The following is a 19040-nucleotide window of genomic DNA, read 5'->3' as shown; positions in this document are numbered from 1 at the left end:
AAAATACTATTATGTTAGAGAAGGATTAGATCTATTCTCTTTAGCTCCAGAGGGGAAAATTAGGAGCAATTAATGTAAGTGAGAGGGCAAATTTAGACTTGATAAAATAAGTAACTTTCTAACCATTAGAGCTGTTGAAAAATGGAATGGACTACCTTGGTATGCTATGGATTTCTTCTCAGTTGATCCTCACTGGGAAAGTGGTTAGAGAGATTCTAGTTCAGGTACAAAGTGACTTTTAAGAGTTTTTCCCAACCCTTTGCGCTTATGAGAGCTTATTTTTGTCTTAAAAGAAAAAGGATGTATGAATCTTACTGAAACAGGAATAAGGTGTAAGACTTTAATGTAAAGCATGGAATTCAAAGGGACTGGACTTTAAAATAAATTTATAGGAGTGACTCCAAGGAATCACATAGGGCTTGCCTGTTTTCTTCACAAGACATAAATAAGGTCTACCCATAACTCAGGCCAGCTGTAAAACAGGGATAGTACAGATTAATAATTAAAGGTATCGAATCAGATTCTTCCCTAATACTTAGTATTAGAAATAGCTCAACTAGAGGGAATGGTTATACATCAACTATCTGAATGTGAGCTGAAGTTGCCCATTTGTGACACTTTGTTTTGCCTTGTATCATTGAGAGTCACATTAAGCATTTATTTGGAGACTCCTTGAAACCTAGGAATATCTTCTGTTATTTGCTCTTGCATTTGGTACATGACATTGAGGTAGGTTTCTAGCTGAATATATTTGCGTTTTATAAAATATGACCTTTTAGTCAGCATTCCCAGCCTAGAGAAGAAATGATCAGTAATTTCCTGAAAACAAACAAGTTGTCCTTGACCAACCCTAGGTCATATCATTGAAAATATTCTTTGTAAACTGAGTGGCATTTGCCACTTATAAATATATAACAAGTAAACTAAGAATCTATACATTCCCAAGCTTCTGGTCAACGAGGAAGGCTTAGATATAGAATAATCAGGCATTGAGTTATGTTTTAGAGTTTGATTGCTGACAGATAAGTAGTGAATAAGGTTGTACATGGAGCCCACAGGATCATGAGATTTAGAAATAGAAGATAGTTTTAAAAATCATCTAATCCACTCTCTTTTACTATTGAATAAACTGAACCCCAGGAAAATGACCAAGGTTGCACAGTATCAGAGCCAGAACTTAACACAGGTTCTTTCACTCCAGATCTAGTGCCCTTATATGCTACTCACTATGAAGTTTTCCATAAGGGAAGGCTTTACTGGTCCGGAAATGTCTGTGAAAACTGCTCTCACTCATAGCATAGTTAAAAGGGATAAACACAGAGCACAGCTTTGTTTGAGTATATCCCTGGTTACTGATCTGGCAGAGAAGGCTTTCTTATATGAATTGGAGTCTGATTAGTCAAAGGGATACTTCTGTGATTCTTCTGCTAGAAGTGATATGGAATGCAGAAAAAAGGGTTTTCCTTTGCCCAGTTCTCTCAATATAAAGAATGTGCTGTCATTTTTTTCCCCAGAAGTTTTTTGAAGCTAAGAAAAAAAAGCAGTAGTTGAATGACTTCTGCATCAAAAAGTATGGTTTGCATTCATTTTTTTTTATTGAACAAATATTTATTAATTGCTTTCTGCATACAGAAAAAAATTTTTTCATTGAAACTCTAGTCTTATAAAAGCTAAGACATGATGTAGACAGCTTTAATTACAAGATCACAAGTTAAATGTTTTTGAGATGTGTAAAATGTTCTATAAAGCCGAAGAATGACCTTCCCAGTCGTATTACAGAGGACTTCCAGGAAAAGGTATTTGAACTGGGCCCTTTAGGATGGATGGAATAAAATAAGAAAAAATGAGCAAGGAGGATATGCTAGGCATAGATAATGGCATGAGGCAGAAGAGTGCAGTGCATATTAATTTAATTTAATTTTTTGCCTATTGAAATCTTTTTAAAAATTTTCCCCAGTTCCATGTAAAACAACATTTTTTTGGTTTTACATATACACTCAATTTTTAAAAACATATTTACATGAATACATGAATCAAGTGGGAGAGAAAACTCAGAGAAAAAGGGAAAAACTACAAGAAAAAAAATAGAAGAAAAAAGTTAACCAATATAATAGATGTGAGGTGGTACCTCAGAGTTATTCTAATTTGCATTTCTCTAATCACTAGTGATTTAGAGCATTTTTTCATGTAACTATAAATGACTTTAATTTCATCTGAAAATTATCTGTTCATATCCTTTGGCCATACATCTCTTCCTTCTCCAAAGATCTGATCGATAAACTATCCTTTGATTTCTAATTTTCTTATAGTATTACACTTTATGCCTACATCATTTTGACCTTTGACCTGTTTTGGTATGGGATGTAAGATGTATGGCTGTGCCAAGTTTCTGATGCATTTTTCCCTAATTTTCTCAGCAGTTTTTGTCAAATAGTAAGTTCTGATGCCAGAAAACAGTTTGCGTTTAGAATCGAAAGATATAAAGGCCAATTTGGAGCATGCTATGATTTATGAGAAATAATATGAAATAAAACTAGGAAGACAGTATGATACCACATTGTGAAGGACATTGTCAAGCAACGGAGTTTAAATTTTACTTAGAAGATTATAGGACATCACTGACTATTTTCTTAGAGAAAGCAACAGAATAAGATGTAAGCATGGGGAAAATTAGCCTTGCTGCTATATGGATGGAGGGAATAAAATTGTCTAGGAAGCTATTACTGTAATTCAGTATCAATGAGATCTTGTACTAGGCTGGGAATAGAGAGGAGAAGATCAGCTTGTGAGACTTTATAGAATTGGCAAGACTTTGTAACTGATTGTATGCGGGAAGTGAAAGAGAAGGAATGGTCCAAGATGTCACTAAGGTCACATAAATGGTCCCCAGTTTCTCCTTTTGTCAAACGAAAGTGTTGGGCTAGATAGCTTCTAAGTCCCTATCATAGACATCTTTTGGGAGTTAAATGGTTCTGTCTTGCTTCCTGGTTTGCTGTTCTCTGGTATACAATTTTCCAAATGTGCTTAACTCACAACAAACAAGGAAAAACAGCCTCCCCACTTTTCTGTCTTGCCTCTAACTCAGTTTTGCTTCTTTTTCAGGAAAAGATGCACAAGCTCTTGGAGGTGTATGAGCGTTTAGGAGGAGAAGAAGATATTGTTAATCCTGCAAATGAACTTATTAAAGAAGGCCATATTCAGAAGCTATCTGCAAAAAATGGCACTGCTCAAGATAGGTACTTGTTTCTGGTGAGTTGTAATCCTGATCTTTAGTTGGCTTTCCCCAGTCAGTGTTGCATTTATGGCTGTGACTAGACATCCCTGTACCTGTGTGGGAGATGGCAGCAGTATAGAGGACAAGCCAGCTCGTGGTATGGCCCTGCCGTGCTCGCTGGCAGCCCGGTTCTCAGGGAGTCCACTCCTCCTCTCCTCAGGGGTTATGGATTCAGGGGGCAGCTCAGGGTGAATTATGTTAAGTACTACTAGAGGACTGTGGGGGCAGGTGATACATGGACAGGGATTCCCGATCCCCCTTCCAGGGAATAAAGATGCCACCACAGGGGAGTGTTCAAAGGAGAGAAAGCGGCCTGGTTACAGCTCTTAGAATGCTTGGTGGAATAGAATGGAAGTCTAGAAAGGTAGCATAGCATAGAACATACTGTGTAGGGTTTTGTTTAACAGGTAAAGGAGCTTTTCATCTAGAAGATTATACAGTATCACTGGAGATGTTTTAGCAAAAGGGAAACTTAACTAGATGTGTCTATTAGCCCTATGAAAAATTAATTGGAAGTCGAAAGTTCCCTTGTTCATGCCATCTCTGCACTCTGCTAGTTATGCCCCTAGGTACCTTATAAAAAGAAATCTGTGTAGAAATGACCTCAGTGTCAGAGTCAGGGGATAGAGATCACTGTCTCTCTCAGCCTGACTCTGGGACCCTGGACAAGTTACTGGTCCTCTCATTGTCCTGGACACTTTCTCTAAGATGCTCAGAAGGGACTGGTCCACATTTGTAAAGGGAGTTCCTTGCCAGGCATTCCCAGCATCAAGGACATTCCAAGGCTGGTCTTCTCCCTCCTCTAAACCCCAAGTGGTGCTTCTGGTTTCATGAGCCTTGGATCTGCCAGCTCAGCAGAGGCTGCTTCTCACAGGAGTCTCTTTACATTTTTGCTGCATGAGATACAGTTCTTGTTTCTGGGTTCCACAAAGAAAATCCTTCTTTTTTTTGTATCCATTCAGGTCCTAGCTGCTTGAATTTCTTTGTTAACATTTAAAATGGTTTCCCTTTCCTTTCTATAACTTCTTTCTCTCTACCTTTAGCCATCGACACACAAGCTTCTTTTATTATTCTGAATTCTTATTTTCTGACCATCATTTCTTTCATAGTAATAACAGTGGCTCACATATAGATATTACTTTACAAAGCTAGGCTTTGGCTTTATTGGTGTGGGAAACGGCCTAGCTGCAAGACTTCTAGCTTTGGAGCTTGATGCTCTAGGTTCAAGTTCTAATTGTTATTGGGTAGTCCTATGACTGATGTGAAAATCAGTCCTCTTCTTAAAGCTTTTGTTTCTCTCCTTCATGTGATTAGTCTGAGGTTATATTTTGTACAAGTATTTTAGGCAGTGTGGCCTAACAAATAGAGAGCCTCTTCCAGGATTCAAGGACTGACACTTACTGGCTTTTGGGCAAATCACCTAATCTCTCAGTGCTCTTTAACCTCTAAGTGGAAAAAAAGGTACCACTCTGCATTGGTAGTTTCCTCACTAGGGAGTTCCCTACACCAGTGAATCATAGGTCTGATCCCTTTTCTATTCTCTTATTTCTATTGCTTCTTCATTTAATGGTGTATTTATGCTGATTTTTCATCTGAAAACAGTCGCCACATGCTGTCAGTTTTACTCTGAGAGGACTTTTTGTATCCATATTTTGAAGTTGTCCTTCCTAAACATTTGACTTTCTGCTCTCTATAGTCTTCTGCACTTGCTCGGTTACTGTTCTAAATAAAGATGGAAAGAACTCTTCTTGTCGAATAATTCTCTTCAAAACTTTCCTAATTTAAGATCTGCTTTATCTTGTAAGGAATAAATTGCTGACATAGAGGTAGTCTTTTCATCTCTACTCAACACTTGGTATCTCTTATGTCTTTTGATGCTCTCAACTATGTGAGGTAGATGCAAGGATGGTCTTTATTTTACAGATGAGAATGAAACAAGACTCAAAGTTAGTAATTTGCCTGTAGTCCCACAGTAAGGGTCAAATATGGGATTTCAAGTCTTTGCTGTCTTCAAATTCAATGCTCTTTTTATATGAATGAAAACATATTCTAAAAACATAATGAACTGAAAATTGGGACACTCAAGTTGTAGTTCTCAGAACTCTTTCACTAATTATCTTTGTAACCTTGGGCAGTCACTTCATTTCACTAGGTCTCAGTTTGTGTATCTGTACAATGAGATTAGTTTCAATAATTCCTCATTCCTTTCCAGTTCTTATGCTCATGTAAAATCTATATTTCCTAATCATTGCATTTATCTCTCTTTTTCAGTTTAATAGTATGCTGTTATATTGTGTGCCCAAACTGAGACTCATAGGTCAGAAATTCAGCGTTCGTGAGAAGATGGACATAGCTGGCCTGCAGGTTTGTGGCTCCTTTGTTTTATCTGTTTGTCCCTCATCCTTAGAGAGAAGCAACACCTATTTTATGGTGGGCACCAGAATTAACTAGAAGAGGACTCTGAAATGGTCACTCTCTGTAACTTCTGAAACTCAGAGTTCTTCACCTGAGATGGCCTTTTGTCTACATAGTCTACCACAACAGCTAAGCATCCTAGGGGCAACTGTACTTTCGAAACAAATACCAATCAAAAGACAGAGAAACTACTCTCTTCCTTCAGGTGTTTGTTTCAGTAGGTTTCACATTGGAAGGTCAGGAGTATTAAGGAGTTATTAATGATGCCATGTAATGTAATATAATATAAATATAACATCAGTGGCATGGATTTATAGTCAGATAGTCACTTCACCCTGCCCTGCTGTAAAGTAATTTATCCTAATACTTTGACTTATTTTCTTTCCTTATTTCTCTGTTCTTTATGCTCAAATGTCCTCAAAATGAATGTTCTATATTGCAATTGCCATCATGTTAAATATAGCTATAATAAGAGAGGAGAATTAGTTTCTAATTATATAATTATAATATAATATAATAAAATAAAATAATAAGCTATTATTAGCTTCCAGAATTAAGTGGCTACAGATTTATGGAATCTCCTTTTCTGGAATTCTTTAAAACTATGATGTCAAATGAGATACTTAGCTTGACTTGGGCATGATCCTGTCTCATGCAGAAGGAACCAAATGATATAGGCCATCTTCTATCACTTCAGAAAAATAATTAAAAAAGAAAACTAGATCTTTTTGTGCAAAGCTGTTTCTAGCAGTTTTGACCATAACAAAGGGAAGCACATCTAAATGCCCTACAACTGGGGAAGAGCTGACCAGACAATAGCCCATGAATGCCATGATGACCATATTAACCTAATAAGAGTGAGAAGTATGAAAACAACTTATACTGTATAATGCAAAGGGAAAACACGGAGTGCTTTGCATACACTCATCACAACTGTGAAAATGAAAATATATTTGAATGTTCAATCATGAGGAACAGAAGAGATTATAACATTAAGTATTAATAAGTTGTCACTGATTTCTACATTATTGTTTTCTTTTTGTTGTAATACTGAATAAAGACAAAATGTAAAATGAAAACAGTATTGCCCAAATAGAAGGACAAGAATATTTTCATAATTTGGACCTCTCTTCTATATTTCTTTATAGGAATGGCTCCCATTAAAATCAATTTGATTTGTTTCATTTGAATCTCATATTTCACTTTTGGCCTTTCAAAACAGTGTTAAGATGTGGAATATCTTAGAGCTGAGTCTGTGTTAAGAATTTCACCTCCATTTAGTTATTAAACAAATATGTAAAGTTTACTGTGAGCTAGCCACTGTGCTAGGTCCTGGGGTAAACAGATTGATTAAGGCATCTTCACTGATCTCATAGAATTGAGTCTAGTAGAAGAGGAATCAGCTGAGTGTACAAAAGAAACACAAGATGACAAGGCAGCAACTAAACACTTCCTTCTCCATCCTTAAATCATTCAATCCCTTGACTTTACTTGTTTCTATTATGTGAATTCCAGTCATAGACAAACACTACCATATACCTTTGTCTACTCTTTGTCCTAAATTGCTGAAGGAAATCACAGAGTCAATGCACATGCAGATTGGGTACTGTACAAAAATTCTTTTATTTATCTTTGATTTACTCCTTTTCACATTTTCCATAGTAGCTGTTCCAAACACTTTTCTTTCTCTTGAAGCCCCTAACACCCCTTTCCTTCTCAGCAGGTAATCTTTCCTCCTACTTTAATGAAAAAGTTGAGGCCAAATGATCTCCCTCAAAAGGAAGGTAACATGGTACTATAGAATTGACTTTGGAGTCAAAGGACCTGGGTTCAGATCCTATCCCCTGATGTTTAACCTTGGGCATACCCTTCCTAGGCTTCATTATCTTCATCCGTAAATAGAAGGAATTGAACTGGATGATCTCAAAGGTCCCTTCTAGTTCTAATTCTGTGATCCTATGATCTCTTTTCTGAGGACTTTTCCTTTCTCTAAGCCTTTTTTCTTCTCTTTTTTACCCCCTGTTTCCCCTTAGTTTCAAAGAAGAGATTTCCTTATTACTTGCCAAGACTAATCCATTCTAACTTTGCCTTTTGTCCTATCCTCGTGACCTCCTTCTGTCTTGTTCTGCCTTTGCTCTCTAGTCATGCTTTCTTTGCTGCCTACAATTATCTTTTTGGTGTATTCATTGTGAAAAGAAAAAAAAATAATAATGAAAACAAAAACTTCCCATAACCCAGATAACCAATTTCAGACTTTTACCCTATCTTTCTCTGTTCCTTCGCTGCTCAGCTTCAAGAAAGAGTAATTTATCTTTCCTGTGTCTATTCCCTTACTATTCATTCATTCCTCAGCCCTTTATATTTTGTTTTCTCCCCCTACCATGCTACTGAAAATACTATTTAAATGGTCACAAATTATGTGATTACCAGATACAGGGGCATCCTCTATAATAGCTTTTTGTATATATTAGTTTGTTGACTCCTCTATTACATTGTCAACTCCTTGAGAACATTTCCCTAATACCTACTACATTGTCTAGCACATACTGGAATTTAACAAATGTTTATTGATTAATTAATGTTTCTCTCCTTGAAGAAATGTTTAGAGTACCCTCCATGAGGTTTTTCTTGAGTGATCCTAGGTAGAAGTGATTCCTTCCTTTTTTTGACCTCTTAGTCCATTCATTTTACCTATCCTACACATTTATCACATTCACACACACATAGAAAGAGAGATAGGTGTATGTGTGTGTATGTGTGTGTATATGTCTGTGTGTGTAAGTATATATAGACATATCAATCTAAATCTATATATATGCTTTATCTCTTTACTAGTCTATAAATTCCTTGAGGGAAGAGTCTATTAATTTTTTTTTTTATTTTTATGTCCCTGAACCTACCATAGTGCGTTTTGTTTTGTTTTTTTGCATAGTATGTTATTTAAAAATGTTTGTTGAATTTAGTACAGTGTACTCTATAAAAGATGATATAGGAGTTTAGGGAAGGACGAAGGGAGAAATTACTTCCACTTAAAAGGATCATGAAGGAGGCAACAATTATGCTAAAGCTTACTTGAATAGACATGATTATGAAGAAGGCAGTGTGAGCACTGGGAATATGTAAGCAAGGACATAGGAAAAGAAGGATAAAGAATATTTTCAGGGAATAGTAACTAGTCTTTCACTGTTGTGTGGATCTCCAAATGATTGAAAATAAGATTTGGGGCAGCTAGGTGGGGCAGTGGATAGAGCACCAGCCCTGAATTCAGGAGGACCTGAGTTCAAATCTGGTCTCAGACACTTAACACTTCCTAGCTGTGTGACCCTGGGCAAGTCACTTAACCCTAGCCTCAGGGAAAAAAAAAGAAAGAAAGAAAGAAAATAAGATTTGCCTAGTGAAGAACAACATGATGTACAAGAGTAAGCTCTGCCATATTACGAACGAGTGAGAGCAATGCTAGCAAAGAGGGAAGAAAAAGTAGCATCAGAAATGAAATGAATATCTTGTAAGAGATATAAGAAAGTACAGGATAATTGATGGCAGTTTCTTATGGACTATTGGTATTTGCAATATCAAGTAAATCTTCCTGTCTACCTATTACCTTGGGTAGATTCCTTGTGATGGGAGGACATGATTAAGAGCCACGTTGGGTGGACAGGTCTTGGGTTACAATTTCTGTCACTGGGTGGAATTCCTGTAGTGATGATGTCACATTTTGACAATTTGAGAGGATATGAATATTTGAAGGAATAATCTAATCTATATATATATGTGTGTGTATATATACAAATATATGTGTAGGAGTAGTATATTTGTTGTTAAAGAAAATTACTCTTTATTTCTGACTTCTTGTTCAAGAACTTCTTGTTCTTTTCATGTGGCTTATCTTCCTAGCAACAGTTTTCTAAGTTTTAGCAGATGAAGGCTGTGGTTAGAAGACATGTTAAAAATGACAGGGCTTTTTTTTTTTTTTTTTAAGGTACAGGAAATTGCCAAGCCAAATGCAACACATACTTTTACAATAACAGGAAAAAAGAGGTCTTTAGACCTGCAAACAAGGTATGGTTTGAGTTTGCTCGGCAATATTTTATGCTATGTAAATCCCCTTTGAAATCATATAGAACTTTTATTATGGGGTTATGGTGAATTTTTTTAACCTGTTGGTATTGAATTTAAAACAACTGAGCTCAGTGAAGAGTGAATGTAACTGAGGTTGGAAACTTCAATTAGCATAAAATCAAAGCGTGTTATAATCAAAAATTGACTTGCACTCATGAAGTAAAGAACTCACATTACAAACTAATGCTCAGCTCTAGCAATGATTTATCTGTTTTAACAATTATTTTCAAGTATCACTAGTGAGCAAGTTGTTTAGAGGACAGGTTGTAAGAGTGGTAAATGAATTACTTGGGGGAAATTAGTAAGACTAAGACAATATAGTCATTTGTAATTTTTATCAAAAGAGGAAATAACAAGATACTTTTTTTTCTTTTTTGTAGGACAGAAGAGGACAAGAAAGAATGGATTGAGGTTAATATTTTACAATCTTCATGTAACTTTAATAATACCAAAATTATTTCATCTCTAATTACTCTTATTCCTGGCATTTGGGATTTGGGCCAGAGTAGGACATGTGGAATTCACTGGGCTTCCCAGATCTTTCAGTGACAAGAGAGAGACAGAAAGAGAGAGATGAAGGGGGAGGGGTAGATATCAAGAGAAGGAGAAGAGAAGAGTAGAGAGAGAGAGACAGACATAGACACACACACACACACACACAGAGTTTGGGTTGGGAGAAAAGAGTCTTCCCTTGTGTAAGAGCAGGACAGAAAAGTGGTTCAGTTCTACACAGTTCCTGCTTTCACTATCTCTGCCCTAGAAGTATGGCCATGGACAGTAGTAGTCCAGTCCTCCCCCTCTTGTCAAAGATGTTCCTCAAGATGTCATTCATCAGATTTTGAAAGGCATTAAAGTATAGCAAAAGGAATAATGGATTTGGAGTTCAAAAACTGACTTATCATTCCATGTCTGACACTTCTTACCAGTTTGAAATTCAGGAAGTCCTTTTCTCTAAATGGATTATGCCATTAATTTTAAAGGCAACATAAAATCATAAAAAGAATACCAAACTGGAGAGTGAGAAGATCCAGATTTAAGCCCTGGCTCTGCCATTTCCTAATTATGTGAATTTGGCCAAAATCAGGACTTAGATTCTTATGATCCTCTCTTTTCTCAGAGGGTAAGAAGGGAGCCCACGAACCATTGACACTAGCTGGAATTTTCCCCCGAAACAGAGCTCAGATCCATGAGAAGACTGAGAGAGGAACAGTACACTCTCACTTTGGACTGGATCAATAGACATTTCCTAGCATAGATTACACATCATGATTTAAATTGGAGCAAACATTCCTCTTTGTCTTGATGATGTATGTCCTTTTCATTTTGTAAGTTGATAGCAAATAACAAATATATACTGCTTAAAGTTTGGTTTGCAGCATTTAATGCTATTCTCGATTTGTCTTTTGGTTTCAGGTAATTCTTGCCACAATTGAAAAGCACAAGCAAAAAAGTGAGACATTCAGAGCTTTCAATAGTTCTTTCGCTCAGGAGGAAGATGTCCCAGACTCACCTGTAAGTCCCTATCACAGCTAGGCCTAGTGATATTTGCCAGCATGGCTGAGGCATTTTATCCCAAGGTCATGAATGAAATTAATCATTGATTTCTCGTTTTACACTGATAATCTTAAAAAAAAATTTTTTTTTTGGAAGAAATCTGGGTTAAATGGCTTGCCCAGAGTTACATAGCTAGTAAGTGTCTGAGGCTGGATTTGATTCCAGGGCCAGTACCACCTAGCTTCTCCCTTCTTAATGATAATCTTAAAGGGAAGACAATCACAGAATCCTGGTCAGTCTCTTAGCCTTTCTAAGACTGAATTTCTTTTCATAAAATGGGAATGATAATATCTCTGCTATTTGCTGTACAAAGCTCCTGTGAAAAACATTGTTAACCTTAGTGCTGTAGAAATGTGAGCTTCCCTTTTTATGCTCTACTATACCCACAGAATCCTAGAGTTGGAAGGAAACTTATAAGCTACTTAGTGCAACCTCTTGTCCAATGGATGAAAATCTTCCTCCAGATCCTTTTGCTTCTTTGCTTAAATGCCATTAGTGAATTCAGCTTCCAATTCCAAGTAGTGCTTTTGCCAGCATACCACACTGCTTCTCATGTGACTATTGAATATTTGAAGGCAATTCTCACATTTCTACTCTATGCTAAATATCTCCAATCTACCAAATTCTTTTTATGACACAGATGTGATCTTGATATCTAAAGAGCCAAAACAGAGAAAAAAAATTATAGGCCAATTTTCCAAAAATCTTAAATAAAATATTAGCAAAGAAATTACAACAATTTTTCACCAAGATAATATACTATGACCACTGGCATTTATACCAGGAATGTAAGGCTGGTTCAATATCAGGACAACTATCAGCCTAATTGATCATATCAATAACAAAGCTAATAGAAATTATGTAATTATCTCAATAGATGCAAAAAAATCATTTGACAAAATACAATGTGTATTCTTAATAAAAACACTAAGAAAGCATAGGAATAAATGGAGTTTTCCTTAAAGTGATGAGTAGCATCTATCTAAAAGCAAGCATTATTTTTAATGGGGATAAAGTAGAAGTATTCCCAGTAATGTCAGAGGTGAAACAAGGATACGCATTTTCACCACTATTATTCACTGTTGTACTTGAAATGTTAGTTTTAGCAAGAAGAGAAGAAACAAAAATTTAAGGAATTAGAATAGGCTGTGAGGAAACAAAACTATCACTTACTGTATCATGTTACTGTATGTTAGAAAATCAACTGAAACAATTAACCACTTTAACAAAGTTGCAGAATATAAAATAAACCTATATAAATCATCGACATTACTAATAAAACGCAGCAGCAGGAGGTTGAAGAAATTGTAGACAATAGAAAATGTTTGGGAGTCTATTTGCCAAGACAAACCCAGGAATTATATGAACATAATTACAAAACATTTTTCATACAAATAAGGTCAGATCTAAACAATTGGAAAAACATCAATTGCTCATGTGTAGGCCGAGCTAATATAATAAAAATGACAGTTCTATGTAAATTAATCTATTCTGTGCCATAATTCAAACTACCAAAAAAAAATTATAGAGCTAGAAGAAATTATAACAAAATTCATTTGGAAGAACAAAAAGTCAAGAATATCAAAGGAATTAATGAAAAAATGCATAGGAAAAGTGGCCTAGCCACACCATACCTAAAATTTTATTATAAAAATAGCAGTCATTAAAACTGTTTGGTATTGGCTAAGTAGAGTGGTGGATCAGTAGAATAGGCTAGGTACACAAGACACCAAGATAAGGTCAAAGTGGGTTCATGATTAGACATAAACAGTGATACTATAAGCAAATTAGGAGAACAAGGGATAGTTTACCTGTCAGGTTTTTGAAAAAAGGAAGAATTTATAATCAAACAAGAAGTAAAGAACATTATGAAATGCAAAATGGATAATTTTGATTACATTAGATTAGAAAGTTTTCACACAAACAAAATTAGTGCAGCCAAGATTAAAAGGGAAGCAGAAAGTTAGGAAACAATTTTTATTGCCAGTATTTCTGCTAAAAGCCTCATTTCTAAAATATATAGAGAACTGAGTTAAGTTTATAAAAATACAAGTCCATTTCCCAATTGATAAAATGTTCAAAGGATGCAAACAGCGATTCTCAGATGAAGAAATTGAAGCCATCTATAGTTATATATATATTTTTTAAAAATGCTCTAAATAACTATTGATTAGGAAAATACAAATTAAAACAAAAGTGGGAACCTAATACATTGTTGTTGGAGTTGTGAAATGATCCAACCATTCTGGAGAGCAATTTGGAGCTATTCCCAAAGGACTATAAAATTGTGCATAGCCTTTGATCCAGCAGTACCACTACTGAGTCTGTATCCCAAAGAAATCATAAAAGAGGGAAAAGTATCTAGAGGTGCAAAAATGTTTGTTGCAGCTCTTTTTGTAGTGGCAAAGAATTGAAAATTAAATTGATGCCTCTTAGTTGAGAATGGCTGAATAAGCTGTTATATGAATGTAATGAAGTATTATTGTTTTGTAAAAAATCATGAGCAGGCTGATTTTAGAAAAGCCTGGAAAGACTCACTTGAACTGATACTTAGTGAAGTGAGCAGAACCAGGAGAACATTGTACACCTTAACAGCAAAATTTTGTGAGGACAACTACGATAGACTTGGTCTTCTCAGCAATACAGTGATCCAAGACAATATCAAAAGATTCTTGGGATGGAAAATGCTATCCATATCCAGAGCTAAAACTATGTAGTCTGAATGAACATCAAAGCATACTATTTTCACTTTTTTTGGTTGCTTTTTCTTTCCTTTGGTTTTTCCCCTTTGTGTTGACTTTGCTTTCACAACATGAAAAATATGAAAATATGTTTAAAATGATTGTACATATATAACCTACTTAAAGTGCTTGCTATTTTGGGGAGGAAGGAGGTTAAAAAAAGGAGAGAGAAAATTTGGAACTCAAAATCTTACAAAACTGAATATTGACAATTATCTTTATATCTAATTATATCTAATTAGAAAAATAAAATACTATTCATTCTAAATTTCCCCCACTTCCTTCATCTAATCATCCTACTACATGGTTTGAATAAGTGACTGTGGTATTTGTGACCAGATTATTTCCATACTTATGTATTCAACTTTCTCTTTTAAGATGGCCAGCACAAGTTCAGTGGAGTCCATGGCAGGGACAGATGGTTGTGGTGGATTTGGAGGAGTAAGTATCCAAAAAAAATTAATAGAATCTATAAGGCAAATAATTGTATTCACTCTGCACAGAAATGTCAAGTTGTTTTTCAAACAACAACAACAACAACAACAAAAAATATATCAGAAAGTAAGGTTTCAATCAAAGGTCTATTACTTTGCCAGAAAGTAATATAGAAGAGAATGGTTAGTAACAGTGGTTGTATATGGCTTGCTTACATGTGTGTGTTGTGACTTAGAGGCTAGCAAAGCACTCAGATTGTAGATTTTCTAGTAGAACAAAAAATTCATCATGTAGATAGGGATTAGGGCAGATGAACTCAGGAGTCCTGTCCATTTCTATGTTTGTGACACAGAATTCATGGTATTCTGCTCAGAAACTTCCTCCCCTACCCAGGTTGAATTCTCTGCCATTAGGCAAGGGTTCTTTACCCTTGGGCAAGCAGAGGGAATTTCATCCTAAAACACTAGAGAACACCTCTTTCCATCAGCTCCCAAAGATGTCTGCTTGCCTTCAATTCAGAAGATCCATAGAGAAAAGGAGCAAAAGACCAAGAGAAGATGGCCCATCCTGTATTATCTGGCCTCTTCCCATAGGACTGACCAAACTATGTCCTTGTCTCAGAAGTGTATCACAGTGCTCCTTTTGCTTATCTGGGTATGGGTAGCCCCATGATTGTATTTCTCTTGTTGCTTTACCCAGCCCCTCATCTGTACCAACCTTTAAAACCTATCTCTTACTTAGCAGTTGTGAGAGTAGTTCTGTCTCCATGGAGTTCTCTGCCATTAAACAGAAAAATAAACAGCAGTGCTAGATCACCCACAAGGTGCCAACTCTTGGCAGCTGAGCCCTGAAAGAATGACTAGTATTGTGAACAGCTTCTTCATTCCTGCTAGATTCTTTATTTACATTGCTAATATTTTTTGGAAGTTGCTTCTCCCCAGGAGATGATGACTGTTCTCTAGCAACTGAATAGGGAGAAATGGATAGTGTCCCTTTTAATACTCAAGGTGGCACTGCCCTCTTGAAGAGGAATTAGACTTACTTGGAGAACTAGGAGCTCTCTAAAAGTGGAAGGAATGACCCTAGAAAGTAGTGGCTTTTCCCTCAGTCAGACCAGACAACCACTGTCATGAGAATGATGGAGGGGAAGCAGTGGATTTGGAGTAAGGAGACCCAGGCTTGAATCCTGTCTCTGCTACTCACTAGATTCTGTGACCTTGAGCAAAGCATTTAATGTCTCTGGGCCTTCTTTAGTTGCTTATTTTATAAAATGAGGGAGATTGAAAGATGAATTCAAAGAACACTCTTTTTTTCTCAATAGTATTTTATTTTTACAAATAAATATAAAGATAGTTTTCAACATTAATTTTTGTAAGATTTTGTGTAATTTTTTTCTTCCTCCCTCCCTCCTCCCTTACCTTTCCCTTCCCTAAGACAAGAAACAATCTGATACATGTGCAATCCTTTTAAACATATTTCTATATCTGTCATGTTGTGTAAGAAAAATAAGACCATAAGGGGAAAAAAAACACAAGAAAGAAGAAGCAAGCAAAAAAAAAAGGTGAAAAATATATTTCAATCCATATTCAGTCAACGTAGGTCTGCCTCTGGATGTGGATAGCATTTTCCATCCCAACTCTATTGGAATTGTTGTGGATCATTGTATTGCTAAGAAGTCTATCTTGGTTGATCATCACACAAACTTGCTGTTACTGAGTACAATGTTCTCCTGGTTCTTCTCACTTCACTTAGTTCATATAAGTTTTTCCAGGTTTTTGTGAAATCATTTCTTATAGAACAATAATATTCCATTAAATTCACATATCATAACTTATTCAGCCATTCCCCAGTTGGTGGGTATCCATTCAATTTCCAATTCCTTGCCACCACAAAAAAAAGATCATTTTTTGCATCCATTGGTCCTTTTCCCTCTTTTATGATCTCTTTAGGATACAGATCCAGTAGTGACACTGCTGGACCAAAGGGTATGCATGGTTTTACAGCCCTCTGGGTATAGCAAAGAACAGTTTTTAGTGAAGCAGTGTCAATTTGGAAGGAAGACTAATGAGCTATTTCTTCAGCCTTGGGGGGAAAAAAGCTATGCAAGTTCTTGAGCATGAATATTCTCTCTTTTTAAAAGAGGATTATTGCATTTTTAAAAGTTATATGAATTCCAGTAGACTTGGGATAGAAAGTTCCATCTGCATCCAGAGCAAGAACTATGGGGATTGAATGTGGATCGAAGCATACTATGTTCACCTTTTTTTGTGATTTTTCCCCCCTTTAATCATATTTTTCTTTTACAACATGACTAATACAGAAAATTTTGTAAAATGAGTGTACATATGCAACCTATATTAAATTGTTTGCTCTTTTGGGAAGGGGAGAAATAAAGAAGAGAGGGAGAAAACTCAAAATCTTATAAAAATGAATGTTGAAAGCCGTCTTTATATGTAATTAGAAAGTAAAATGCTATTGAAATTTTTTTGTCAAATGTGTGAATGGAAGAAAGTTTATATCCTTAGTTGAGACTCTCCCAAAAGCTTAGCTCGGCCCAGATTGGAATGGAGAAGGTAAAGTAAAACAGGGAGGAAAGAGAGAAAGCTTGCATCTTAGATCCTGTGCTAAGGTGTTTGGCAGATTCTCCATGGAGATAGTGGGTAAAGGGCAGTGCAGAGATATTGTGAACCTGCCTTCTTTCACTTGCATTTTATCCTCGAGGCATCTCCCATATTCAGAACAGTAATACAGAGAAAAAGGAGTGTACCATTTGTACCTGAAATAGTGTAACTGTACCACTTGGTGGTAGTAATGCTTCTAATTTAAATTTCCTAGTTCACTAGATTAACAATGAGTGTAAATAGGGATTTGCTCAATTAATTTTCCAAGGAGAAAGATACTCAGCAAGGAAGCAAAATATTAATTAATGTGTGTGTGTGTATACATAGGTTCGTGTCTCTATGTTTATTATATGCATATTTGTTGAATGATTTTTCAAAGTTTTCCCTGCTGTGTATTTAACTTTCTCCTTAGAAAATGCCATTATAAATATATTAAAGAAAGCCTCTGTACATTCATTGTTAATCAAAAAAGCTAGGAATATATGCATATGAAGTAGGGGCAGGAGGTGGATATAGTGGATAGCTAGCTATCTGGCTATAGCTAGCTGGCACAGTGGATAGAGCACCAGCTCTGAAGTCAGGAGGACCTGAATTCAAATCTGGTCTTAACACTTCCCAGCTGTATGACCCTGGGCAAGTCATTTAACCCCAATTGCCTCAGCAAAAAAAAAAAAAAATCCAGAAGTGAAGTCTGGAAGACTCATCTTCTTCATTTCAAATCTGACCTCAAATATTTACTAGCTGTGTGTGACCTTGGGCAAGTCACTTCAATTTCCCCCTCTATAAAATGAGCTGGAAAAGGAAATGGCAAATCATTCCAATGTCTTTGCCAAGAAAACCTCATGGGGTCATGAAGAGTAAGGCATGACTGAACAACCTATGAATAGAGCATAGGGCCTGAAATTAGGTAGGCCTAATTTCAAATCTAGCCTCAGACACTTACTAGCTGGATGACCTATACAATCAGTTAACCTTTATATTTAGCTCATTTTCCTCATATGTAACATAAGAGCTACACCCCAAGATTGTTATAAGAAAATGGAATTTTTTTTTAACATGATGTCTAGGCCCTTTTTTTGGTCATTATGTTCTCATGGTGAAAAATCAATGTTCCAAAGATTCTTAGTTTTTTTTCTCCTCGTCTCTTTTCAAGGTCAGTTGTTTTTGCTATGAGATACTTTACATTTCTTGTTTTTTTCTGTCTTTTGATTTTAGTATTCCTTGTTGCCTTATGGAGTCGTTCGCTCCTGTTTGATCCATTCTAATATCCAAGTTTTTCCTTGAACACCCTCATTCCATTTATGGGAAAAAAAAAAAACTGAAACTCTTTCTTTTTCAGACATTCTATTTGAATTTGTACCTAAGCTGTGAAGCATTCCCTGAAGATGTTTTAGAGTCGTTTTCTTTTGTGTTTGTGTCTTGAGCATCCTTGCCACCATAATAGTTCATTATGGTGAGGTTCTTTTTTTTTTGTTTGTCCATTGTTGCTGCTTTCTTGGAATATTGAATTTTGTTTTATTCCAAGATCTCAACAACAAGGTGGGGACCTGCAAGTTTTCATTGCTCTCACAATGACCTGATTCGGTCAAAATCTGTATGCTTCCTTCTTATCTTCCCTCTCTACCCCCAGTCTGAGTTCTGTTAATTCCTCATCTAGGTTTGGGTCTGTGCCAGAGTACTCCTATACTGTGCACCTGTACCGTGCACCTGTACCTTATGCCCAGCAGCCAGTTGTATGATATGAAGTCTATGAGAGCAAGGGCTGTTGTTTTTTTTTTGTTTCCTACTTTGCATCTCTAGCTCCTAATATAGAGCACAGCAGGTACTTAATAAATATATGTTGGATTGAATGAGATGTTGTGTCTCTTGATAAAATGTAAG

General features: G+C 36.0%; 1 protein-coding gene across 7 annotated transcripts in view; it reads left to right on the top strand.

The window, feature by feature from the left end:
- Positions 1–19040, top strand: part of FGD3 (FYVE, RhoGEF and PH domain containing 3) — a 191575-nt gene that overhangs the window by 156172 nt on the left and 16363 nt on the right. For 5 of the 7 annotated variants that reach the window (XM_074283054.1, XM_074283059.1, XM_074283058.1 and 2 more), the window contains exons 10-15: positions 3103–3249; positions 5546–5638; positions 9669–9748; positions 10189–10219; positions 11222–11320; positions 14482–14544. In XM_074283054.1, coding sequence (XP_074139155.1) covers positions 3103–3249; positions 5546–5638; positions 9669–9748; positions 10189–10219; positions 11222–11320; positions 14482–14544 — 513 coding nt within the window. The remainder of the gene's footprint in view (positions 1–3102; positions 3250–5545; positions 5639–9668; positions 9749–10188; positions 10220–11221; positions 11321–14481; positions 14545–19040) is intronic. The other 2 variants (XM_074283056.1, XM_074283055.1) reach the window with 2 other exon arrangements.

The sequence above is a fragment of the Sminthopsis crassicaudata genome, chromosome 1, assembly GCF_048593235.1.
Source record: "Sminthopsis crassicaudata isolate SCR6 chromosome 1, ASM4859323v1, whole genome shotgun sequence".
NCBI lineage: Eukaryota > Metazoa > Chordata > Mammalia > Dasyuromorphia > Dasyuridae > Sminthopsis > Sminthopsis crassicaudata.
This window is presented reverse-complemented; position numbering and strand designations above follow the sequence as displayed.